Genomic DNA, 27,480 nt, shown 5'->3' on the forward strand with positions numbered 1-27,480 from the left:
ACCCAGGCACCCCAAGACATTGCTTATATTTTTGAGTACATTTCCTCTCCACTCTTAATTCAAAGCTGCTACTAGAAGAAAGGCATCTTTGTCATCTGTGTTGCTATAATTCAGCTAAGGATTATAAACTTGAAGCTAAGGGAACTCTCTTTTTAATTAGGAAAGAAGGGAGGTAGAGGGAAGAGAAATGTGTCAAAAAATCATTTGAAATACACAACTTGCATATTAACCATTCCGAGAGGAAATAAAGTCATAAATTATAAAACCACAAGTAGTCCGAATCATATGAAAGCAAAATATTATTTAACTCAGTCCTTCAAGACTCATCATTTTAGTGATTTTCCATGCCTGATTAAACCAGTATTTCACCTGAAGACCCAAATTGTAGTCTGGATAACCACTGAGCCTCTCAAGGAGATACTAGGAGGTGAAAATATGAATATGCAGCCCTCTGCTTTCAAAAAAAAAAAAAAAACACCCATCTCCCTTTTTGTCTTGTTACTCATTTTTAGCTTCTGCTTCTTATAGTTTGTTTGAGTAATAAGAAGTAAGGGAAAGTTGGAGGAAGTTAACTTATCTGGGGCCGAATTAACTAAACTTTATACCAAGCCAGTTAATAACATTCATCCAAAAAAAGCACAAAAGGAATAAATTTCTAGGATTAACCACCAAGCTCTATCCTTCACCTTACCTAAAAAGTCCCCTATTAGCTTTTCATTAACACTTAACTTTCCAACCAGTTGAGATGTCCCTTCTAAAGGTAACATCTAGCTTCTCTTTGTAGCCACCTCACTTCCTTGTACTATGGCATAAGACCATGCATCTCAAATTTTAATGTGCACACAAATCACCTGGAAAGTTTGTTACAATACAGATTCCGATTCAATAGTTCATGATGGGGCTGAGAGTCAGGCGTTTCAACTACCTCCCCGGTGATACTGATGTTGGTCCAGGGAGTACCCTTTGAGTGGTGAGGTCTAACCCAATGACAAGTGTGATAATCTAACTTACATCTCAGTTACATTACAAATGATTCACTAGATAAAAACATTTAGATAGATTTTACCAGAAGTCTATTTTTTATGTTTATATTCGTGCAAAACAACAGACGTCCCCCAGACCAAGAGCCATAAAGTAATTGACCAGACAGATAGTACTAGGTTGTAAACAACTGGAGAAAGGACTTATAAAAATCTAAAACCTGGTTTCAATACCTGAATCAGTATTAATTTAGACTTCAGCAACTCTCCCAAACTGGACTTCTCCAAGAGTAATTCTTGGGAACTAGGGGATGCTAACAGAGCAGAGCCCGATGAGTCTTTCTGCTATCAGCAGAGAAAGATTTTTGACATTGCTTACATTAGAAACATTTTTTACCCTTAAGAAAGATTGTGGGCCTTTCCTACAAAGCCTCTAGGAGTCCAGTAATCTGGATACTCTTAAAGAAGCATAATCATTTCCACCAAAGTAATTTCGGGCTGTGACTTAGACCTCCTTGTAGCCCTAATGGCTGCAGGTGGTTTGAATGTTTCACTGCTTCAGAACACCAGGCTTATCTGGGGTCCCGAGTTACCTGAAATGACCTCCGTTTGTGCCTATGTACTAACTGCACTAAATAATTTTTATTATTGCAACTCACATTTATTGAGGGCTTACTGTGTGTTAAATAAACACCTAGCAGTCATTACCTCAACTCTCTGAGATACACGCTGTTGCTATCCAACTTAAAAATGACAAGAATGAAATGCGATATGGTAATAGCACGCCCGTACTGTCCGAACTGAAGTGGCAATACCAGGATTTGGGTACAAAACATTTGATCAGAGTGCCCATCTCCTTAACCATTGCTAACAAAACTGTGAAGCAAAGACCCTACCTGTGTTTGCTGCTGAAAGTGACCTTTTCTTTATTCATTTCCCGACAGCTTCAGCAATTTAATTATACCTGGCTAAGACTTATTAAACATGGAGAGTGGTGCTTAGCTCCAGTCCCTGATACCGGGGCCCTGAGGCTGCACCCTTGTGATAACAGAAACAAAGGGCTAAAATGGCTGCATAAATCAACATCAGTCTTTCATCCGGAACTGGTAAGCAAAATATTTGTACCTCTTCTTTATCACAAATCCAACTTCCAATTAAAGGGGACATTAAACTCTCATTGTCGGCTTCCTCACTCAGAACCTTTAAATGTGTTTGTGACGATCGAGGCAATATAAAAGTTCATACAGAGAGATAAACAGATTTTTTTTTTTTTTTTTTTATAAATTGGCAAGTCCTTCTTTTTCTTTTACAAAATTTATTTCAGGTAGGTTGTTTTAAATATAAGTCACCGGGTTCCTTGGTTACATTACTATCAGCATCTTTGTTTCTGTAAGTCATTTGCTTCAGTCAACTAACAACGGCAAAAATAACGCTTATGGGCTAGAACTGGTTCTCAATGGTCACCAGAAAAGTCTATAAGGCGAGTATATGGGGAAAACGAGAACCAGCGTGCTTTCTACAAGGCCTGCACTTTAGGATGAATCCGGTTTTTTTGGCATTCTGCCTCCTTTCCACAAGGGGTGACTTTTCCTCATCCCCCACCCTGGTTACCAGAGACCTGGCTCTCAACAGGTGTTGGAACCAGCTCCCACCAGTTTGTAGGAGCTAATTGTGCGCTAACTTCACATTCAATGACATCACATTGGTAGCTTGAAACAAGCCATGATGGGAGTATTACATAAACCCATGCTACAGATCTGGGGGTGTTTGTCCAGAGGTCCAGCTGTTAATATTTCCTAGACCACCCCTGCTATATCTTCTTCATTCTCAAAGTCCTGACAGTTTTCCTCAATGGTATTTTTTAAAGTTTATTTATTTCTTTTGAGAGAGGGAGAGTGCATGTATGTGTGTGAGAGAGATGGAGGGACAGAGAGAGGGGAAGAGAGAGAACCCCAGGCAGCCTCCCTGCTCTCTGCACAGAGCCTGACACAGTGCTTGATCTCACAAACTGTGAGATGATGACCTGAGCCAAAATCAAGAGTCAGATGCCTAACTGCCTGAGCCACCCAGGCACCCCTTCCCCAATTCTATTTTAACAAGATATCAAATCGTAAGCTTTGGTGTAAGATCTTGGGGTGACAAGAATAGTTTCAGGAGGGCCTTCCTAAAGTCTCTACTATCTCACTAGCAAGTAGCCATCAAATCCACAAAATGTACTGGATGCATGAAGACCATCATTTTGCTCAAGCCTGTCCCCAAAGTCAGCACGCTTCTTTTTCTTCTTAGAGTGCCTCCATTCCTTTTGATGTCACAACCAGTGACCACTCCCTTCATGATAGTTTTCTTCCTGCTCAGGATCAAAACCAGGGTCTGAGCAACACGCTTCCCAACCTTCCTCCCTTTTAATTTTCTCTGTTATATTTCAGTTCCTTCTGGACATTTTTTTTCCTTGTTAGTGATAATGGCTCTTGTTGACTTATTCAGAAAAATGAAATATTACTAGTGTACAAGTTACTAATTTTATATTTCATGGTGTTGGGAAAATGCATAAACATCTATTGAATATTCTCTTTGGCTTCCTTAACCTTATGCCAAAAAAGCAGGAGGTGGTGGGGGAATGGGGGAGGTGTTGGGGGAGGCGGTGGGTGCAGGGGAGAGAAAGGATGAGAATGAGAACACATTTTTCATCTCCAGAAGTGAATCTGTTACCAGGAAAAAAATTCAGTCTGGTGAGAAAATATTTAGGAGTAAGCAGCCCTTAAATCACATAGGTCTTATTTACAAACTGGCTTGACCCCACTGAGAACTTAAGCCTTCATTAGCTGATTTTTATACAGGTTTATTTTGGTCCCTCTAAATGGTAAACCAGTTTGTAAAGAGAGTAATTTAATTAAGATAGCAAAACTTGGATAGCTGTTTCCCGACATTGGTTGTGCCTGTGACTTTGTATCATGCCACATAGCTGCCTTCTGCCTTCGGTTCCCCATTTCCATGCTGCTAGATGTTATGGAGACGAATATCTTAATAATAGCCTTCCTTATTTTTTCAGTATTTTGGTAGTTTTTATACTAAACCTCCTGAATCCTCCAAAGCATGTTAAGAGAAATGGAGAATAAGACTATGAGTAACAAGAACATATCTTTTCTTTTAGCATTAGGAGTTGAGAGCTTCATGGAAGGAAGTAGGGTAATAGTGAGTTTGACCCTGAATACCAATGCATTGTTAAAATGATACATTTCCAACCTGCATTTCAAAGATGTTCTCTAAGCCCACCCACCCAAACGCTCTGGATTATGGACACCTAAAAGGAAATCATTTCATAGGTAGCTTCTAAATACTGGGGCATGGAATGACCCTCCACTACTGGTTCCCTCATCAAATGTCTTTAGGTTGGGGACAAGTTGTTCAGTTACCACTTTATAATCCACTGGCAGAACATTGTAGATAATCCAGGATGATTTTGCTCAAGGCCAACTCCTTTACAAAATCTTGAGCATACTCAAACATCGTCTTACCAGAGTCCTACAGGATGACAATGTTTTTGTAGGAACATCTTTAAAACAAACTATTATGAAGTCACCCCTGTTTGATATATTCTTTTGAATAATTCAAAACAATGTACGTATGATTAAGATTACCTTTGTCATAGTCATGGAAAATTGAGAGAATTAAAAGGTGAAAAAATATATAAAGCCATAAGCATGTTCTAAATTGGTTATCCATTATTTCTAGGATATTCAGTAAATATTAACCAATAATAGAACTTCTCTGAAATACCTTTGACTTTTTTCTAACTACCTCTGGATTTTCTGAACATCAGGTATTATGTATTATCAGAGATTATGGTAGAAAGATTATAAATATACACATCATTTCTAGCACTTTGTATTCCAAGTTTGCATTCTAAGGTATGAACTCAATTAAGACACTAACTAACTCACTTTTTGCAATGGGTATTTTTTCATGATCACCATCAATTAGAGAACCATCAGCCATCAAATATAGTAAATGCCGTATGGACTTATTTTCTTTAAATAATAGAGTTATCAAACCTATTGTCAGAAAATAAATCTTTTGCCTCCTCCCTGAGGAAGTCATAAAAGTCTTAACAGCCTTGTAGCTTGGCGAAGTGAGATAGAGACAAATTTAATACAGTCTAAAGACTGTGTGCATGTTGTTAATTTAGGCAAGAAGAATTCCTGAGGAATCAAAAATATAATTATCTTTTTTTTATTAGTTTGTATTTCTTTATATGGCAGTTGTCAAATTCATTCTGTGGCTCATTCCAGATTCTTTTTCTTTCTAGGTGAATCACATTGTTTTTGGAAACTATCATCAGTTGTTATGCTTAGAAGGAAATGTTTCTCAGAAGACCCTGAAAGTTGCTGCTTGTGACCCAGTGAAGCAGTATCAGAAGTGGAAATTTGAAAAATATTATGAAGACTAAAGAGCAACTAATATTTTTTATCCAGTAAACCCATTAGACACTGTGAAAATTACAGTGGAGGTGGGGACTGTGTTTCTCCGTGGTAGTTTACATTCTCAAAATTAATAGCCCTTGAGTAGGAGATTAAAAAACCCACAATAGTTAAGAAACCAAGAGTGAGCTCAGGGAAACAGTCTAACATTGGATTGGAGTCCTTCTTCAACTCTAGGTGGCCTTTTGAATTGCCTGCTTCCTGTCCTGTGCTGGACCTCAGCCTGCAAGCTTCCCTATGTGATCAAACAGGTAACTGGAAATGAAGCCAAATGTACTGGAGGAGGCACAGTGATATTCATGATGACTGAGTCTGATAACAACCAGCTCCTTGGGCCTCACAAGTTGGTATCATCAATGAGAACCTAGACCTTTATTTACTATTTTTAATAAAACAATTACTTGAGTTCCTATGGTGAAAAGACCTTAGAAACACACGCAGCTGCCATCTTGATGAAGTCCCTTCCAACTACACTCATGTTCGCCTACCAGTGTGAAGAGTATCAATATCATACTCCCCAATGGTAGAGCTTTAATCCAGAGGACTACATAATGTTGTTTTGTTTTGTTTTTTCCCTATATGAGTCAATGGAAAAAAATTTTCAGTGAGGAAGTCAAATGCTGATTCAATTCTAGACATAGACATTGTTTTAATTCATTTTGTGCTTTTAAAACTACACTTAAAAAAAAACAGTCTTAGTAGCAACCTTCTAGACGTTAAAAAAGAAAGAAAAAAGGCAAAGAAAAAGACTGGGTGGGTCACAATACACAGTAGTCACGAAAAATACACTTAATCGTTGAACACGCTCTAATGCAAGATCAGATAAGAGGAGCTGAAATAAATAAAGCAGAAATAGAGCAATGAGGGGCACCTGGGTGGCTCAGTCAGGTAAGCCTCTGACTCTTGATTTAGGCTCAGGTCATGATCCCATGATGGAATAGAGCCCTGCATCCTGCTTGGGATTCTCTCTCCCTCTCTCTCTGCATTTCCCCTGCTTGTGCTGTCTCTCTCTCTCTCTCTCAAAATAAATAAATAAATAAACAAACATATTTTTTTTTAAAAAAAGAAATAAAGCACTGAAAAATATTAAAGATTTATATAAAATAGTATTTTAGATTTAACAGCATTCACAGGGTTGAAATATGTTTAAAAAGCTCTAAAAGATTCCAAAGTAGAAATAAAATGAAGTAAACATAATGAAAGGGGAAGAGAATAAGAATATACAACCCTCAGGAAGAGAGTTAAGAAAAAAAAAAATTGATCTAGACTTGGCCAAAAAAGAAAGGGAATATAGCACCTCTATGGGGTGGGGTGGGAGTGGGAAATAAGGCCATAGATGTGGACCTAGTGATAACACCAATAAATTGGGGACAAAGTCCAATTTTTCTTTGGTCCAAACTGAGCTCCTAATCTTAGGGATGCCAATACTTAGGCATACTAGAAAAGGTTTTAGAAATCCTAGTATCTTTTATACTGGTTTTTTAGTAAGAAAATTGATACCCAAAAGATGAATTATGTGTCTAAAAATCCCACACCAGTTAGTGATGATTAGAATTTGGATCTCTAAAGAGAGGGCTCATTCCACTGCCCCAAGCCACTGGCCCAAACAAATATGATCTAGAGCATTCTTAAGATAGAGATACATAAAGCTTTTCACTGGAGTTGGGTCTCTGGAGGATAACCATGGTATACGCTTGTTAATATAAAAACAAATGAAACTTTGTTCAGTCGAGCTGATGGTAAAACTGGGCATCTTAATTCTGACTTCCTATTTAAAATTTAATTTTATCTCCCAATTAATTACACAAAAGCGGAACTATAACTATGACTCAGAAGGGAAAATAGGTTTGCCTATTTGCATCGTATTTAAGATGTTTTGTTCTGATAATTGACATTGCAGATGAGATAAGAGAATGACTAGAAAATGAGATAATTCTTTTCAAAACAGATAAAACACAAGCCAGTTGCCAAAGGACTAACTGAATTGCTGACCCAAAATGAATCTGCTGAGTGCCTCATGCAATTATTTGTGTGACTGCAAAAATGTTGAAAGGTTTTATTTTATTTTTTTCCCCCAGTGTAAAAACTCTCTTTTTATTCAAAAAACGTTTCCATGAAAAACATCAACTCTGTTCAGAAAAAGACAAATTATGGTTTGGATTCACTTATCTTTGGGCATACCAATGAAAGAAATTGGAATGTTTTTCACTAAAAAAACCAAAACAAAACAAAACTTCTATAGTCTGTTTAGTGCACACTCTCCCCGACTTCACCATGACATGCTCATAATATGAAGCTATATTTGAATCCATACTGTCAATATCGCAGAGGATTATTTTCATATGTGACATGTTTATTCTTAGAATTTTAAAACAGCTTTTACCATATATTTTTCTATTACTCTGAGATTCAAGCAATGAATCACTCGTTAGAAATCTTATAGACCTAAATTTAAGAGTATTGACTAATTGTGAAATCTCCTACCAACATTTTTTAAGCATTATCCTCTAAATTCTATTTTTAGAAGACTATAGTAAAGGAGTAAATGCTTCTAGGTCTCTAGTACTTCTAGTGAGAAACCTTGAATGGGACACATTAGGGTCCTCTTCAGCCCTAAATCCATCAGTAGGAGGCAGTGTTACAGGGACTTCAGAGTTTTCCCTGAATTGGTTTGAGTCATTGCCTTTTCTTAGAAAAGCGTCTATACATTTTGTTACTTTAAACACAAGCATAGTTTTGGTAATATTTCACAGGACTTGTTTGATCAAAAGCTAACTTACCAGACCATCGAAGTACTTCTGAACCTTTCAGTTTGCCCAGTTTCTTTCTCTTTTTCAACAGTTACCCAGAACTTCTCCCTAAAAGATGACAGAGCTGTTGTTGGTACAGCCATGTTTCATCACTAGCATCAAATTTGCTCATTTCTGTCTGCTGATGTTCAATCAGCTGTCATTCACAGGGCCCCAAAACCACCATATGCCATAATCACAATGTATTGTTAGCTTCTCCACAACTAATCTGGAAATATTCTCGATATGAAAAAGCCTTGCTTATAGTATCGCCTTAGGGATTGTAGAGGAGTAAAAAGATACCAGCTATTGTACGTAGGAATTCAATCTCTCCAGTCCACCTTGATTTTATGAATGGCTTAGAATGGTTTTCAAGGGGCTCTCATGTAAGAGAGTAGGGTTGAGGCCAGCCAGCCAGTACCATTTTATTTGTTTTAACAACTTTAACTTCCCATTCAAACACAGAAAAGAAATATGCCACAGGTGAGGGTCCCAATATCTTCCATAAAAAAAACAAGGAATTTACAGGGAATAAAGGGAAAAGAGATGAGAACTAATTATCTTTGAATATCTTTGATGTGCTAGGCACTGTTTACACCCCATCTCACTGTTGTGCACAACTCCATGAGTTAGGTCTTTTTCTCCCCAATATGCAGACAAGGAGGATGGCTGAGAGGGATTGTCTAAGATCATCCCATGAGTAAGAGATTAAAATTTAGTTTCCATTCTGTCTGAAGAAGAAGAAGAAGAAGAAGAGGAAGAAGGAGAAGGAGAAGGAGGAGAAGGAGAAGGAGAAGGAGAAGGAGAAGGAGAAGATGGAAGAAAAAGAAGATAGAAGAAGAAGGAGGAGGAGGAGGAGAAGGAGAAGCAAAGAATCTCTTTGACTACAGCATGCTGCTATGATTTGTTTTTTAGAGAGGTCAACTCAGGTGGACTCAGTTAAAATCCCTTCATTGTGACGTCAAGCTTCTTAGGTCTTTCTTGGCTGTTGTATAGATAGGATAAAAGGCTACATCCTTTCTGTTAATCAGCCGAAATGTAGGCTTAAGGTTAGCTACGCCCACATGCTTTGCAATAGCCCATCTCCTTGACTTCGTGGAGGACATACTCTTTTCCATTTCCTATAACATATATGAGAAGGAGAAGCGGACATAGAGAAATTGCTTCTCTGTAAATAATACTGCCGACCCTTTCTTCTACCAACCATTAATCAAAGCTGAAAGATTGTCCAGTTTGAACAGAGGTGGGAAGTAAAAAATTGAAGGGTCCTTTAATTTAAAATACAAACCAAGTCTTGTAACTTTTACTACATTGTGCAGATTGTCACCATAGTGCTTCTACAACTTTTGTGTAGGTTATTCAAACATTGCTACAAGCTGCATGCCTTGAAATGAGAAAAGGAACAGTAACCAAAGCTGATGTACACAAAATATTTATTTCTGGCAAACAGTCATTCCATGGACAGATTTGAGTAAGCCAATGTAAAGCATTATCTACTCCTGCTGAGGTTTAATGGATATTTCAGGTGTTGGTGGTCCTAAAAGAAAGGACCTAAAAGAAAGGGGGGGGGGGAACCCCATCACAACAAGCAGATTTAATGCCTCTGTTTTCAACCTAATGGGGCAGCTAATAGTTACCATCCCAATTAGGGTCTGTTTGCAAGCTTATGTGAATCATCACTTTGCAAAAACATACAGGAAAGTTCTCATTTTTCAGTAGATAGAGCAAGCTTCTAATATGTTGCATTTCTAATGATGATAGTTGCCATCAAATAAGTAACAAATAATTTTTTTGATAACAAAGGCTTTCTATTTTATTATTGATTGGTATTTGCCAGTTCAAGGATATCAGTCATAAATATCTATATAAAATATAGCCTATATATAAGATATTAACACTAATTTTTGAGAGCACAGATTACTTGACCAAAAAAAAAAATCAATCTTTGTAAATATATATGTAAATAAACATATATTTATATAGATAAATATGTGTATATATTTATATATATGCGTGTATATGTAAATATATGAGGCTCTATCTCTTATGTTTTGAAGTGAGAGAAAATAAAACCAAGAGTTTCTACTCACAAATAAAGAAAACTATGAAATGTGTTTAGATATTTTGAATTATTTTAGGTGCACAGCCTTGTCTGAATCTGGCCTTCTGGACAAAAACGTCTCCAGTAGACTTTCACTCTGGGTATTGTTTTCCATACTTGAAGGGAGTAACCAAACTTTAAATTATCAAGATGCTTATTCACTCAGGAATATGCACATGCCTTAATTCTCTTCCTTCAGACAACTGCCTAAATGTTGCAAGTTTTATACATGTTATCTAGAAGAAGTGGGCAGAGAAACAAGAGAAGGCAAAGGTAGAGTTAATGAAAACATCTGTTCGTTCTGTTAACAGAACGAGATTAAAACTACGGAGCAAAAAGGAATTTAGAGTAATTTGAACATTTTGAAGTATCCGTTTTTTCCTGCCTCTGCCCAACTGAAGTCATTACAAAGAAAGAATCAAATGCGTAATATTACGTTTCGAACTAAAACCGCAAATTACTTTCCAAATTCCTGTCCAAAACTCTCCCACACTGGCAGTTAATTACTAGATATCATCCTTTGATTTTGTAACTTGCCACGTATCTATCTGTTCGGTGACCGCTGCTGTTGATTACTGCCCACGTCATTGTGTTTACATTGATTGTGTGGCTTAGTCGCCTCGTGTTCTTCATGAGCTATATACACATTTTGGTATTCATATTTATTATGTTACTGTCTGATATTTTAATATTGGCAAATGTTTGCTGTAACTTTTGACATTACTTTTTATAACCCTCTTGTTTTTATAGAGCAATGAAAGGTAAGGCTTTAAAAGTAGTTGCCTTTCTCATATGGTCAAACATGTTTCTTCTTTATGATACCCCAGTGCTTCATCTTTTTCCATAATTCTCTATTATTATGTATTTTAAATATTTTTTTCCTATCACTTTGAAAAACTTAAATGTCCGTTCTTCATTAGAAAATGTACCAAAAGTACTACCCCATGTGAATATGCAGAAACAATTACTATAAAAGTGTCATCATGGTTTAAATGTATTACTTTGATGACTGTAAAGATATATATATATATATATATATATGTTTTTCAAGTTATTGGAATTAAGATATTAAGATGTATCTAAAACAAGGGCTCAGTTCCTGTAAAAAATAATAAAGATTTCTTTAATGAACATTACATATGTATCCACCAGAATTTTTTTTTTTTTTTTGCAATTTCCTACACAACCATTTTAAGACCTTTTTGAAATAAATAATGTTGTTTTGATTTTAAATAAGGTGTTCTGTTGGTTTCTAAACAGCATTTATGAATAATCTTTAGTAGCTGTTGATATGCAAGGGCTCTTTCTACATTTTAAAAAGCAGCTAAAGAAAATAAATTCTAGACACCAAAAACAAGGACACAAAAACTTTTATTGAGAGCAAGTCAGACACAGCAGTTTTTTTATTTAAGTTGTAGACAGATGATAGATTCGGACATATTCCATGCCTTTAAATGTAGCATTATATGAAAGGTGAATTTTATATTGACTGTGAAACAGAGCTTTTTATTAATTCCTGTTCACCCAAAAACTAAGAAAAATTAAAACTCGTGTAAGAAATATCAACATTCTCACAATAAACCAATTTCCCTCCTACCAGGTACCAGAGTCCTTCTTGCACCCTCAAAGCTTGAATCACAAAAGCAGTAAATCTTCCAGTATAATTACCAATTTGTGTTCTAATTTATCCCATAGGAGTGTCTAATATGTCAAATATCCCTCGTGCAATCTGAATCATACCCTTGCTTTTCCTAGGTTATAAAGAATCAAACAGTCATCTAACCCCATCCTGTTACTTATAATCACTCAAGTCTGTGGCCTTCGTGTAAGATGGCAGCACAGGGCAGTGGGCATTAATGTCAAAGAATGGTTCCAGTGCTCTTCTGCAACTACACTGCCTCATCCATGAGCACTAAGCATTTACTCCTTGAGCTTACCCTGAAAAAGTCTTTGTTGACAAAATATTTTGTGGTTGGTTAATTTTTGGTAAGAGCACAAAGCTAAAAAGGCCACGGTTACTAGGCGGTGGATCCCCATGAGAGCTAGTTGCTTGGCCGTGTCACACTATAGATGGTGGCCGTAGCCCACCCACCTCACTCAAATTCCACAGGGATTCAACACTTCTGCTGGAACAGTTCATAATATAGGCTCTGCTGATGGTAGGTTAACAAAATGCTCCTATTCCATGATGGATAACACAATACTGTGTTTTGAAGTTAAGTGGAAAATTGTAGGGGTCATCAGTAATCCAGAAAAGAAAATAGGTTGTCCAGGTGGAATGATTTAGAGGATCTAAATAAATAGGAAATTGTCCTAGTGCACTAATCTTCTACCTAAATTTATCAAGAAAGACCCGATTTCCCTGGCTTTATTCTGAGAACTTGCATTGTCAAGAATGAAATCTTTAAGTTCCACCGATGAAGAGTGACAGAACTTTTACGTGATCAGGTTGCAAAATATCTGTTTGAAAGAATAAAAGGAGCACTTCAATCTTGAATTCAAAATTGAGTCTTGTAAACAGTAAATAATAGTACATGATACCCTGGAAATATATGACCAGGAAGAATTAAAGAAATTTCCATTAGAATGTGCAGGATTTGTTACACATAAATAAGCAATAATCTAAGAAGGGCTAACCCAGGGTTTTTCACAAAATGAAAAAGAAATAAACAAAGGGTTGAATAGTACAATGAAGACTGTATTACATTCAGACAATAAGGAATTGTCTTTTTATTTGCAGGGCCAAAAATATCTTTAACGGTGGTGACAGAAAGTTCAGAGTGATATATATGGAAGCATGAAATGAAAAATTATGAAACTATCTAAGAATATAAATATAGACTCTCCCTTTTCATAAATATTCAATACATTATTTGACACACCGGTTTGAGTGAAGCTCCATAAGTACAATTTTAAGCATCTTGATTTGGGCTGAGGTCCAGTAAATTATATATTCCCAACTATCAGAGCTCTCTCACTAAAAATACAGGCTCACGCTCTACTTTGAAAATACCCTAAGATAATTATTTCCATTTTCATAGTAACTAGTACAGTTATGACGAGACTTCTCTTGGGTTTCTAAGGAAAGAAAATTCTTCTGAGAGACTTAATAAGAGCAAGTATAGTAATAGAGAAAGGTATCCTCTTAAAATTTCACCGAAGCTGTCATTTTCATTTTTAATGAATTTAACTATGCCAGATGAGATTTTATTTTCCGTCACAGAAATAAACTATCTGACTCTTTAATCTATTGCCCACCCATCTTCTAGCCCCTCCTTGTACCAACCTTACAATGAATTTCATTCATCCTGAGAACATAAAGCCAACATTTAGTCAACACAATCGTCCTGACTGACAATTGCTCAGCCCCTCTAGTGAGAAAATTCAGTGAATGATAACACCTAGGAAGGAGGCCTATACAAGAGTTTTCACTCTGTAGATGCCAAGGAAAACCACTTAAAATCTTTTCTGAAGATAATAGGAAAGGCAAAGTATTTTGGAAAGCTTATTGCCAGAGTCTATAAAAGCATATTTAAAAGAAAGAGAACTGAACCAGTCTTTCCAGCACCCTCAGTGTACAGGAAGAAAGATACCAAAAGAAAAACAGGTCATTTCTAAGAGTCCTCTTTCATTTGAAGACTGTGTTTTCCAGTGTTGCTACTTTTAAAGCCAAATCATGCCACAGTCTGCAAGAGTGCTTGCTATTTGCTATCTAGTGCTTACCACACGAGGCTATATTAGTAAAGTTTTAAAAAGCAAATGCTCAAGAATGAATCTAAAGCATTTTGATTGAGGTTACCAGACTGAATTTTGTCTAGGGTTATTTCCATATTATTCTACAGTGAAGCAGGGGTTAACCTCTCACGTCTTTAAAGGGGATGACTCAAATAAGGCAGGCAAAGACGCATCTCAGGAAAATAGAATTAGCTTTTGCTTTAGTGGGCACAAGAACTTCTCAGTTCCATTTAGTTTATAAATGCATCATTGACTCGAATTCATCAATTCTTTGTTTGGTGTTCCCCTTCCTGATTTTCCGATAGGATATTGTATTGTATCTTGAATAAGCATTTCTGGAGATATCACTCTTCTTCCCAAAGGGTGGCTGCTCATCAGGTGTCACAGGTTGGGAACTAGGGCTGCTCAGTGGGGAGTCCTCATTTGCATTTCCTTCATCTTTTAATTGGGAATCTTCAACATTTTTTTTCTGAAATTCTATCACTCGAACTTCATCTTCATCATCATTGCAACCATCATCATCATCGTTATTAATTTCTTCATCCCAAACCTCTTGCTCCTCCTCATGTTTAGAATGCAACACATCGACTTGGCTAGGTTTCCGATATCCCAACCATTCAATTTCAGTTGCTTGATGAGCTTTGTTCTTCCCATCCTCCTCTCCTTTCTCTTCTAGAGATTGTTCAGCAATCCTTTCCTGTCTACTTATTTCCTGGTTACTGACGCTCAGAGGAATCTTCTTCCATTGATACCCTGTAGCAAAATCAATTTGTAATTGAAATACCCAGCTGTTATTCTTTAAATTACCTTTCTGGACAATCATTTCCCCACAATATTCTTCATAGGATATTATTCTGTGGGCTATGGTTATGTTTTACACAATAAAATGGGTTGCACCATCTAATTAGTTTGGGCCATGGGTGGTCAGGAGTCAAATGCTAGGCTAACTATAACACCAAGCCCCCCAAAGCACACACAATGTAGTCTAAGATCTGCCTCTGATTTCTGGAGAGCCTAGATTTAAAAATCATGATGAGATCATCTCTATATAGCTAGATTGGCCTATCATTTTAGACATGTCCCTAAAGACAACTGAATCAAGTGGTTTGGTATCATGGAGTGACTTTTACACGGCTTAATTCGTCACAAATTTCACTTTTCAAGCAGATCACATCAGCATATCTGCACAATTACCACAGCATATCAGCACAATATTTTACATGCTAAAGAGAACTAATTATAAGAGAATGGAGAATGGAAGTTGTTCTCTAGGCTTTCACCACTAAAGGAACTTCTTTTATATATATATTTTCTAAATTATTTCTTAATGTTTATTTATCATCGACAGAGAGACAGAGCGTGAGTGGGGGAGGAGCAGAGAGAGAGTGAGACAGAATCTGAAGCAGACTCCAGGCTCTGAGCTGTCAGCCCAGAGCCCAATAGAGGGCTCGAACTCAGGAACCATGAGATCATGGTCAAAGTCAGATGCTTAACCCACTGAGCCACCCAGGTGCCCCTCTAAAGGGACTTCTGTGGGAAGTTTCAGTCTATCGTATGCATGACTCCAAGATATTGTCTGGATTGTGTCCCTTGTTGGGCCTGGGTTCACTATTCCCTTTCAACACCATAAGAGTCTTTAAAATAAAATGAGAGACAATGTTCCTCTTTGCCTTTCCCCTCCACGATTTTCTACTTTTACTGAAAGATGTTCACAAATCCATGCCCAGTTAAGAATTTTCATCCTTTTTTCATTGTTTTGTTTTCCCAACTACAGGAACCAGATTGTAAACTCGTAAAAAGAGACAGAAGTAAAGATAGATTATCATTCCTAACTAGTTATACACGGTTCCTATCAGCATGTTGGTGTCTAGTCAATGTTCTTTACATTATAAATAAATATATGTTAGAATGTTTGCTATAATATTAAGCTTTCTTTTATTCACTTTTCTCCCCCCACAGAAACAAAGAAGCTGATCTTTAAGAAGAAGAAGAAGAAGAAGAAGAAGAAGAAGAAGAAGAAGAAAAAGCTGATCTTTTTGCTCATATCATGACTCAGGCCTGGAGTTGTCACGCATGAAATTACTTCTTGAATTTAAATTACAGTTTTTCCTCAGTTTTTTTAGCATCTTGCTATTTTCAACCCAGGAGTATTCTCTTTGGAGACTTTATAGCTGTTTGTCATTGTGAAAACAGGAGACACCAACATGTGTCTTACAGGAAAAACATATGTTCCACCAAACACAAAAGGATTTATTCTGGGAAAAATTCACCCTGAGACCATCTACTTGAAAATCCAGATTGCATTCATTCTCTGTTTGATAAAAGTGAAAGATTCCAGCAAACTGTTGTCTCCAGCAGACTTCCTGATCAGAAATTTGAAAGGGTCTCCTGATGGACCTTGACATCCCTGCCTCTGAGAACTTGCTACATTGGGAACAGAAAGATTAGGGCAAAGAAGTTATTTAATTCACTTCACGGGGCATAAGTTTTATAAATGACGTGTGATAATGTAAAAGCTTAAAAATGGTTGTTCCTTACTACATTACTACAATAATGGAGGTTCCACCACTACATATGGACAGTAGATAGTCTGAGAGGCATCCAGGCAAAGTGGACAAACCCAAGAAACTGCCAGTTACATCCCTGTCTTTTTTAGTATCTATTATTTTATGCGATGTTCTAATATTTTTTAAAAAAAAAATGCATCTCTTCCACATTGTTTCCTGTTAAGGTCTTAACTAAGCTAAATCGCTCAGGTCTAATGAACTGACTTCAATTTTGAGGCAAGATGTTTATGGCGGCAAAAGAGGAAATGAGTGCTTCATTAATAGGTGTTTATCTTGTACTTGATTTGGAAATTGCTTCAACATAGATATCTTCTCAGAAGAAAAGTCTTAAAGATTTTGTGTCTCTTAGTCTCTTGAGTTTATTTGAAATATAAGTCTCTTAAAAATCAATATTCTCTTGGGGCGCCTGGGTGGCTCAGTCAGTTAAGCGTCCGACTTTGGCTCAGGTCATGATCTCGCGGTCCGTGAGTTCAAGCCCTGCGTCGGGCTCTGTGCTGACTGCTCAGAGCCTGGAGCCTGTTTCAGATTCTGTGTCTCCCTCTCTCTCTGACCCTCCCCCGTTCATACTCTGTCTCTCTCTGTCTCAAAAATAAATACACGTTAAAAAAATTTAAAAATCAATATTCTCTCATTTTGTGAAAGAACACAATTAAAATTAACTTCATCACCTGGGAGATTTCATTAACAAGAATTAGATAACCATCTTCTGCTTGCATCAGAGGCCTGGAATTTTTCTACAGATCAAATAAATTTATAGTGTTATTTTAGGTAAAACTTTAGGACAAACCCCTTTATGAAACATTCATATTTTGCAAGTACCTGACACAGATTTGGAGACACTAAATAAACCTGTTGTTGTTGATGTTGTTGTTGTCGTTGTTGTTTTGGTAAAGGATCGATTTAGTGGACTAACTTACTGAGAAACTGATATCATATGGTTAGGTCAAGGCATGTCAATCAGTTATGCCAATCCAGTCAGTATTAGTCTTGATCTTCCTAGAATACTCCTTAAGGTGAAACCCACAGATAATCAGGACTACTCCCTTATCTCTAGCAGCTCTGAGTTTTTGAAGGCATTGCCTGGATTGCTTTTTCAACACCACACTCACGCAATATCCCATGCAAAACCTGCCATCCATATTCAGTCAAACAATTTCGGTGTACAAAATGGAAGTTCGTCTTACCTCCTCTGAATGTCATTTCATCACTACTCGTTTCCTGGAGAGAAAGATCTGCCACAGCCTTATGAACAATAAAAAGATTCTCTTCTGGTTTTTCTGAGGGGAAAAACAAAAAACAACAGACACACACAAGATTAATCCCATAATACTTAAAGCCATTCAGGATTAAATAAATTATCAATTTAGACTCTAGCTAGGTAGATCTATTTGATTTGCAATTGTGATCCCTAAAAGTAACCATTTCACTTCTTCCAATTCATTTCTTCATTGGTTCCTGCTTATAAACATAAGGATAACCTCTCACTTTACATCTATATAAGGTATAGAACCATGAATTGGGATACGTTCAGGTATATTTCAGAAGAAAAACTTGAAATACTGAATTTCCTTTGCTTAAGTAATATGTGGGCTGTAGACAATAATAATAAATAACGGCAGCAAACGTTTAAGCAACACTGAGTAATCCTTACAACAACCGTACAAATGTCAGTACTGTCATTTCTGCCTTCTGCTAACAGAGAAAGCTAAGGCTTCAGGAGGCTAGGGGAGATGTCTAGGGTCCCAGAGCTATCAAAGGAAGAAGCCTTAATTTGACCTGAGGCAAAAGTTTTGTCCTTCTGCTATCCAGCTCCAGTAGAACAATTGCTCAGGTCTGGGACACGGGTGGGAGGAAGGACAGCACATTCCTGTCATAATGGTTTATCAAAAGAGAATCCTGAGTGAGTTTATATGCCAAATCAAGCAAATCGAAGACAAGGAAAATGCTTTACCTTTGAGAAGCTCCCCATCGGTGGACCAGCTGACAAGCCTATTCCCTTGTAATTTTTCATTTTTCTCCTGATTTCCTTCTGTGGGTAAGTCTTCAAGACGGCGTTCGACCCGGTAGTATGGTGGGGTGCCATCCACATCACTGGCTCCCTCATTTGTTTTAGGGATTGGTTGTTGACCGTTTTCAGGTGGTGTATCCCCGTTGCACTCAGCCTGACCGAATGTCCCGGGAACGTCTGTCATGATGTGCAGTTGAGCTAGACGATGTGGAGACAGCTTTGGGGAAACTGAGTGAACAGGTCCTTGATAGAAGCGTTCCAACCCCTACTCTAAGAATACAGAGTATTTACTTTAGTACATAATAAATGCTGCTTTTCTTAAAGGTATCCAGATAGAGCTTAGAACCAAAGCAATAGGATTTGTTAGATTTGCCACCAGCCCACGAGCAAGCATCCGGCCAATCACCACCTTCTTTGTCACTGAGCAGCCCCACTTGCTGAATTAATGGCAGCCTTTTGATTTACATAAACAAACAATCTGAGGCAATCAGGCTTTTGTGTTGGCATGTAGATGGGGACTTTCAGCTTGTCAGTCCCCCCTCTGGGAACAGAGATTTTTGTCCCTTTTCATAATGGCCCTTTGTCATTTTCCTTGTAACAGGAGCCACAATTGTTCCACAGCTTTAATCCAGAGAGAATGACCACCTTGAGGCATATTAGTTCTGTGTCACCAGCTTAACATTTCCAAACGGATTTTGTTCAAGTAAAACCTCAGCTATGTTGTAGGGGATAATGGCATCATTTCTCATTTATTAAAGAATAAAAACAGCTTACCGAACCTGTAAACAGGGCGACCTTATTGTAAGTGGTTCTGGCAGCAGATTCCATGGTGTACTTTCAGGAGCTCAGAGAAAAGACTGAAGTAGAAGCAAAACAACACAAAACAAAAACAAAAACAAAAACAAATCTTGCTGTATCTTGCTAACACCAAAAATTTTACATGTCAGAATAATCCACTTGGTCTGTAGCTTCTTTTCCTTTAGTTTATTTATGTCTATTGAAGCCCAAGGCCATCCTTTCTAGCCCTAGTAGAACTTCCTCCGTGAAATTTTCCCTTTCCCCAGTTAGATTTATTCTCGATATTCCCTATTGATATTACCTGATGCTGGTAAAATTATAGAGCACCAACACAGTCTGCCCTTGAGGGAAACTGGTACTTATGGAAAACACCTGCTACTTACCAACCTTTCCTTTTTAAAGGAAGATGCTAATTCTTTTTCTTTTTTCTTTCTTTCTTTCTTTTCTTTTCTTTCTTCTTCTTTTTTTTTTTTTTTTTTTTGGATCTCATATAGTGCAAATGATTCCAGAAACTTTTGCCCATGCTGCTCCCTCTGCTTAGAATGCCCTTCTCTTCCTCAAGGCCAAATCCCTGGCCTAACCAGTTCCTTTAAATCTCAATTCTTCAGCTGAAATATCGTCTCTTCCGTGACACTTTCCCTGACCCACAGGGGTAAGATGGGACTCCTGTTTCACATTATTTTGTCCTTCAGAGTGTTCTTCACAGTTATGATTAAACACGTAAGTGCACAATTATCTGCATGACATCTCTTTCACCAACCAGAATCTAAGATTTTTCTAAGCAGGGACCATGGTTTGCTTGTATACATAGGTCTCCAGCATGTAGTATCTGCTTCGAACTAGGTAAGTAAGAGATATAGATGATAGATAGATAGATAGATAGATAGATAGATAAAATTGAATAACTAAGTAAATTTGACTCCCTATTAGGTAATTTCTAAAGGGAATAATAATAGAGGTTGGCAAATAATTAAAAATTGTCACCTTTAAAATTGTGTTTAGGGCTGAGCCCATTAGGATCTATAGCAGGGATGACAAATATCTGACACTCTGGCCTCATCCTCTTGTCACATGTCCTTGGAAGACATGTCTAACAGACCCTAGAACGCTTTCCCTTATCATCACCGGCTCTTCCCTACCCAACACACTGATTGTTTGTGTAGGAGAGGAAAAATAATGGTCCCTCTACCTTTTTAAGTCCTTGGCTGAGACCCTTGCAATAAAAGATTAACGAAAAAAGGAACAAAAGTTGGTTAACATGTGTACCTGATATATACAAGGGAGATACCCAGGATAACTGAGTAACTCCCTGAAGGCCCAAGCTACCAACTTAAATAGCATCTTCAGTTAAAGACAAAAGGAAAAAAAAAGTTGTATATTGGGGGTTGGTGTGGGGGCAGTTATGAAGGGTTACCAGGAAAAGCATAGTAAACAAGGGTGAGGTTTGTTATCCACATTTGAGTGGGTGCCTTTTCCATTAGTAAGATTCTCTTGTGATTTAAAGTCATTTTTATTTTCCTGATACAGAGAGAAAGACAGATAACAGGAAATTTTCTTTATAAATGTCAGTTTCCCCTATGAAAGAGTAACTTCTCATTTGTTTTCAGAGCTTCTTCAGTGTCTGCTGCTTCTCAAAAATAATCGGCTCAACATAATCCTGATGCCAAAGAGATGTATTTTGAGGTGGCATAATCTGGTACCCTTCACTTAGTTTTCAAAGATTTCTTTAATATTTATATATCACTTATTATATGCCAGGCACTGTTCAAATTGCTTCACAAATAGCAACACATTTGATTTTCATAACAGTGCTATAAGGTAGGTGCTATTATCATCCCCATTTTGCACACTAATGAAATGAAGCACAGAGAAATAAAGGAACTTGCTCAAGGTCACAGAGCTAGTAAACTCACTGATGAGGTTGCAGCATAAATGAAACCTAGTGCCATCCTTGGCCTAGCTACTAATGTTTCCTTGGGCCAGAGGTCTCAGTGGGCTCCATCCAGCCTGATGCATTAATCTCCTTGGCAGAGAAGTAGTTGTAGCCAGGAGAGGGCAGCAGAGGGCCTGAGGTCATATCAAGGCCTTCCCAAGACAGACAGCCCAGCTGCTGTGGACAGGGTTGGGAGGCCAGGAAATTTCCTCCCACCAGGAATAACAGGGTTAGCCACTTAATTCCAAGATCAGAATCTGAAGTTTCAAAGGCAGGTCAGACGGCCTCACAACTTAGAGCTGGAATAGCCCTTGATCTGGAGAAAGAAGAAAATATTGAATGGAATCAGGGGAAATGAAGACACTAAGACCAAAGCTAGAAATATGTGGGGATATACTAAATTGTGAGGCCCTTAAGGGCAGGAAGGGGCACAAGTTCAACTGAATGCCCAGCAGTAAACATAGACATAGAGAAATGCTCGCATTGGCTTTAAAGACCCGACTCCAATTCCCGTTCTCCATTCCCTCAAGACTGCCATACACTTCAATTCAAGGATATGGCAGAGCTTAGAGAGTTTAAGTTGTCTCTCTCCTACTCCTATATTTCCGTGACCCTGTAACAACATGCAACTTATACTTTAGTTTTTGTGGGAGTTTTATTTTTCTTCTTTGGATTATCTTCTTTCTGAATGCCCTGCTTTGACAGTTGTTTTCTGGCATTAGAATTAGTTCAGCTTTGAAACATAAAAAAATAATCCAGAGTTCTGTCTATGTAGCATGTTCACCTCTATAAAAAGCAGAGTCTTTATGCTGTCCTACAGAATAGGAGGTCAGGTAGACGTTTGTAATGTACATTATTTTTCCTACAAGCACATGGCGACACAAGATACATTTAGCACCAAGATGAGTCTATCCAACTACCAAATAAAACATAGGATGTTTTATCCATAAAGATATAATAGTAATAAACTGTCACCGATTGTCTGTAATGTTGGGGAGAAAATCATTTTCTATACCTTTCACAATTCTTTTGGTTGGTCTAAGAATTAAATTGACATGAAAAAAATTAACAGGAGAAAAACAAAAGTTTAATAACACATATACCTCCCATATACACAAGACAGACCCAGGAAAACTGAGTCATTCCCCAAAAGAGCTGAAGTCACACCTTAAATACAATCTTTAGCTCAAGACAAAAGATATTGGGGATGGGGAGTTACTAATGGGAATTTACCAGGAAAAGCACAGTAAATAAGGACAAGTTTGTTATGCAGATTTAAGTCATAGGCTTCTGCATTGATAAGAGTTTCTAGAGATTGAGTCATTCCCTTCTTTCTGGTAGAGCAGACAGACACCCTTACAAATGGAAATTTCCTCTATAAAGGTGAATATCTCTTAAAAGAGGGTAATTTCTACTTGTTTTTCAAAACGTCTCTATTTTTTCTGCAGTTTCTTAAAAGTAACCAGCTTAAAATAATCAATATTCCAGAAGTATATATTGGGATAACAATATTTTCTCCTCTTCAGTAAAAACTTATGACTTGTACAGTTTTAGAATTTGCACTAATAGTCCTTAATTCAAATACTATTGCATGATCTCCACTGCATGAAATATGACTTTTTTAGATGACTTAGTGGAGTGTTTGTCTTTTTTTCCTGGTTATAATGCTGAATGGTATAGGACATTGTATAAATGTAACCATCATCACATCTATAGTAAAATATGATAATAATGAAAGGATAATCGTTTGGGAATGTAAAGTATCAAAATAAAATTATGTAAATACCCATATTCCATTTGTCAAATACCAAATGATAAATGTTAAGGCTATATTAGGTCCAGAAATAATATTTGGGGAAAAGTCATAAAATCCTAACTTTTAATAATATGTAAAAAGCCAAGCCACAAGTCAGTGTTATATCTAAAAGATGGCCAATGATCACTGGAGAAAAACAAGAAATAAATTTGAAACATCAGCTTTTGATCCTGACAGCTTGGAGTCAATTCTTATACAAATTGATTTGTATGGCTGGAAAAGGGGTATTTCAACAATCAGGGGTGAAACAGAAAAGTAGAAGCACTAAGGGATCTATAGCTTGATCTATTGTGATCTATCTATCTGAAGGGTTTTGACCTTACACAATGGTGCGTGCTGCTTAAGGGGTCTCTGTAGGTTTGTGGTTGAGTCTGGTCCTGGAGCTTAAAGTCTACAAAGGCAGGAAGTTGGGAAAGAAAGATGGATGTGAAAAACAAGAACAAGCTGGAACACACAAGGACTAATTGAAACCTCAGTTCTCGCTGCCTCTGACCTCAGTGGTAGGAGTGTCCTGTAGGAGAAGGTGGTCCTCTTGTCAAGGCCGAGAACTCAGAGAAGCTGAAGGAAGATCCAGGAGAAGGTGGGACACTTGCAGGCTGAGTACCGCCATGCAACAGGTAAGCCAACAGGTCAATAAGAGTGTATGCGTTACAGAATAGCGAAACAATCAGGAAAGAGAATTTGGGGAAATGTAGTTTAGACTGGCCAGGTTGATACATAACATCAGCACAATGGACTTTCATCACCTCTCTGAGCCGGGGTGGTACTACAGGCAAACTTTCGGCTCAAAATCCTACCAAAAACCCATAGAACCTTCTATAGGGAATAGGTAATGCCTCAAGGGAATGTGCAGTCCTGAAGGAGGCAGGATAATCCGAATCGCTTCATTTAAGGGATTAACATTCCAAATTGGAGGGACAACCCAGCTAAAGGAAACAGAAATATAAAACATAACATAATAAAATCTATCAGTATCCATATATCCATAAAAAGTAATTGCCTGCCACTTAGTACAAATTAGATTAAGTTGATTATCTGATGCCATCTTAATACTTTGTGTTTATATTTATGCCTGGTATAAAACCACACTTTCATTTGGCAATAATAAGATTTCAAAGTATAAAGGATGGGGTTTTTCCCTCAAAAAGCTAAGAGTGAAGTTTATGAGTAGCATGTAAGATTTTAAAATTTATTATAATAGGGACACCTGGGTGGCTCAGTCAGTTGAGCATCTGACTTTGGCTCAGGTCATGATCTCACAGTTCGTGAGTTCAAGCCCCATATTGAGCTCACCACTATCAGTGCAGAGCCCATTTCAGATCCTGTATCACCCTCTCTCTCTCTCTGCCCCTCCCCCACTCATGCTCTCTCTCTCTCTCTCTCTCTCTCTCTCTCTCAAAAATAAATAAAACATTTAAAAAATTTAATGTAATAGAATTTGACAATTCAACCACATCTTACGAAAACATGCTTTCCAATCTTGGAGGCAAGTCGGGGTTGGGAGCAGGTGTTGTCCATCATCTCTATAAAGACACAGACTTTCTTATACCCCAGTGAAGGTATATCTCTTTGTGGTCCTAGAGTCTAAAGCCTGGCATCCCAGTGAGTCCCCAGTACACCTTTTTTTTTTTTTTTAATGCTACCTTAGTGAGTTTTTCTTTAAGTTTATTTATTTATTTTGGGAGAGAGAGAAAGAGAGAGGTCGTGAGCAGGGAAGGGGCAGAGAGAGCAGAGAGACAGGGCGAGAGAGAATCCCAAGCAGGCTCTGCATGCTCAGTGATAAGCCTGATGCGGGGCTTGAACTCACAAACCATGAGATCCTGACCTGAACCAAAACCCAGAATTGGACACTTAACCAACTGAGCCACCCAGTGACCCTTTCCCAGTATAGCTTTTAAAGAAAAGTACTGGTAGAAACAAGCTAGGTATTTCTTGAAGACGAAAAAAGAAGAAGCCACAGCATAAGCTCCTGTGGCCAAGGCAGGGAGGCGTGTGGGATTAGAATTTGTCCCCTCAGAGGACAAATGAACATTATCATCACTGATCCCTATAGTGGTCAAGAGGAGGGACTCAGGCATCAGATGACCTGACATGAAATCCTAGCTTTGCTGCTTGGAATCCTTGGCAAGTGTACAAATCAGGCCTCTTTGGATTGCAGATTAAAGAAACACAATTTAAAGGATCTTAAACTCTGTGAACATAACAGATCATTTAACTAGAAAGTCCGGAGTTGGTTTCCTACTTATTTGGATCCAAGTATTTAAGCAATGACACAGGTAACCTTTCTCTCTCCGCCACAAGCTGGTGAGTATTAGGAGATTAGGAGGTACTTAGGTGAACCTGAGGGTTCAATCTTTTTCCATGTCTCATACTATCTCTAGCTGAGTGTAGTGGGTGTCCAAAGGTGTCCAAGTTCTAATTCCTATAACTTCTGAATTGTTACCTTACATGATAAAAGGGACTTTGCAGATGTATTAAATTAAGGATTTTGAAATGGGGAGATTGTCTTGGAATATCAGATCAAACCCAATGTAGTAATCATAAGGGCCCTATAGAAGAGAAGCTACAAGGTGAAAGGGAGTACTAGATGTGACAAGATAGCCCATAAAAGCTGGAAAGGCAAGGTAACAGATTCTCCCCTGAAGCCTCTAAATGAAATACAGGCCTGTCAACATCTTGATTTTAGACGTCTAACCTCCAGGACTGAAAGAGAGTAAATCTGTACCGTTTTAAGCCACTAAATTTGTGATAATTTGTTACAGCACTAATAGGAAACTAATACACTGAATTCCTTGTTTCTCTGCCTTAATTTTCATTGACTGGCTAGGGGAAGAAAATTTAGCTTTCCAAACCATTTGCAGGATATGTATTTTTGAATCTCAACTATCATGGACTGCTTGCTACAGGCCAAAAAGACTTCCCATAATAAGGTTGTATTTTCTTCTCTTTTCATCTTTTTGACAGTACAGGCTTGATTGAAACTTGTAGTTTGGGTGGAGTTAGATCACCAAAGGGCTGTTTTTTACTCAGTAGGATGCAAACTGGAGGCTGTGATATGCCGGCTCCTGAGACTTCTGCACATACATGAAGTTTGAATTTAATATGGCTTCAGTCCTGTCCCTTCCTGCCGTCTTCAGGAAAATTTTAGTCACTGGAACCATTTAAAATGGCTTGTTGTAGAAGATCATTGCAGACAATGGTGGTATCTGTTCCATCTAATAACACACACTGGAATGAGTACCATGACTTCATCCTTCTCATCTTGGATTGGAATGTGTGTGAGTCCCAGCCTATGGCCGCTACAAACACCCCCCAGTGCACTGCCTTGCTAGAAACTGATCCTAAAAGTGTATGAAATAATAGGGTGACTCTCTAAACCCTGACCCATAGATCTATCTCTCATACAAATCCATGCAGTAGAGAATGAATTGTGTTTGAGATTATTGGAGAGCAATCACACAAGGAAGGAAAAGGGAAGCCCCATGAAATAAGCTTCAGAGTATACTATCTTACATACATAAGGAAATGTCCCCAGTGGACAGGGTTCTCCAGAGCTTTGGGCCAGAAAATTATAACCTTGTCCTACAGTGGGATTTCCCTTGATGCATTTTAGTGGAAAACATGGCTTCACCATTCATGAAGAGTCCCTAAGTGTTCAGTGGCTAGAAATGGAATGTGTACAGGTGTTTATAAAACCACAAAAAGAGAATTTTAGCTGTATATGCATATACACTGTTGGGCAGTTTAAAAGCATTTTATAATCCTCCTGGGGAAGCAGAGCTGTATGAAAGTAGTATCACCATTGGCAGAATCTCTCCTGAACTATGTTGAATGTTACTATGAGATTAGGGCAACATGTTTTTCAGAGGAGAAAGGCAACAAAATAATTAAACACATTTTTCCTTAAAGAAAAAAAAAAGAAGTAAGTCATCTATACATTTGAAAGAAGGTGATAGTGACGTGACCGTGAACAAATAAAATTTCTCTCCTAAGATGCCTGTGACATTTTAGTTTCATAAACTTTGTCTCAGGGTGAGCAGGAAAAATTCGCATACTCCCAATGAGTGAAATAAATCTGTAGATGTATTAGCATCTCTTGTAAAGCCTTTGTGTTGAGTCCAAGAAAAGAACATTTGACAGCTGTGTAGATTCTCCTGACCTTTAGATGAGGGGGGCAATGATTTTAAAGCTCTATTGATTCGCCTACTCATCCCCAAGCATTTGAAGACAGAAAATGCACTACAGGAGCTGAACAACTCAAGAGAAATGTGGGGA

The 27,480-nt window shown here is 37.8% G+C and overlaps 2 protein-coding genes across 2 annotated transcripts in view; one reads left to right on the top strand and one right to left on the bottom strand.

Moving 5' to 3' along the window:
- Positions 1–5,863, top strand: part of GALNT5 (polypeptide N-acetylgalactosaminyltransferase 5) — a 42,541-nt gene extending 36,678 nt beyond the window's left edge. The window contains exons 9-10 of the mRNA XM_045479886.1: positions 1,925–2,086; positions 5,287–5,863. Of these exons, the coding sequence (XP_045335842.1) occupies positions 1,925–2,086; positions 5,287–5,427 (303 nt within the window). The 3' untranslated portion in view covers positions 5,428–5,863. The remainder of the gene's footprint in view (positions 1–1,924; positions 2,087–5,286) is intronic.
- Positions 5,864–11,700: 5,837 nt separating this feature from the next.
- On the bottom strand, positions 11,701–19,054 carry ERMN (ermin). Its single transcript, XM_045479887.1, has 3 exons — positions 18,602–19,054; positions 17,835–17,927; positions 11,701–14,836 (listed from the first exon to the last, which is right to left on the bottom strand). The coding sequence occupies exons 1-3, from the start codon at positions 18,840–18,842 to the stop codon at positions 14,319–14,321; spliced, it is 852 nt and encodes a 283-aa protein (XP_045335843.1). The 5' UTR covers positions 18,843–19,054; the 3' UTR covers positions 11,701–14,318.
- Between the last annotated feature and the right edge of the window lie 8,426 nt (positions 19,055–27,480).

This window comes from Leopardus geoffroyi, chromosome C1 (assembly GCF_018350155.1).
Source record: "Leopardus geoffroyi isolate Oge1 chromosome C1, O.geoffroyi_Oge1_pat1.0, whole genome shotgun sequence".
In the NCBI taxonomy this organism is placed as follows: Eukaryota; Metazoa; Chordata; class Mammalia; order Carnivora; family Felidae; genus Leopardus; species Leopardus geoffroyi.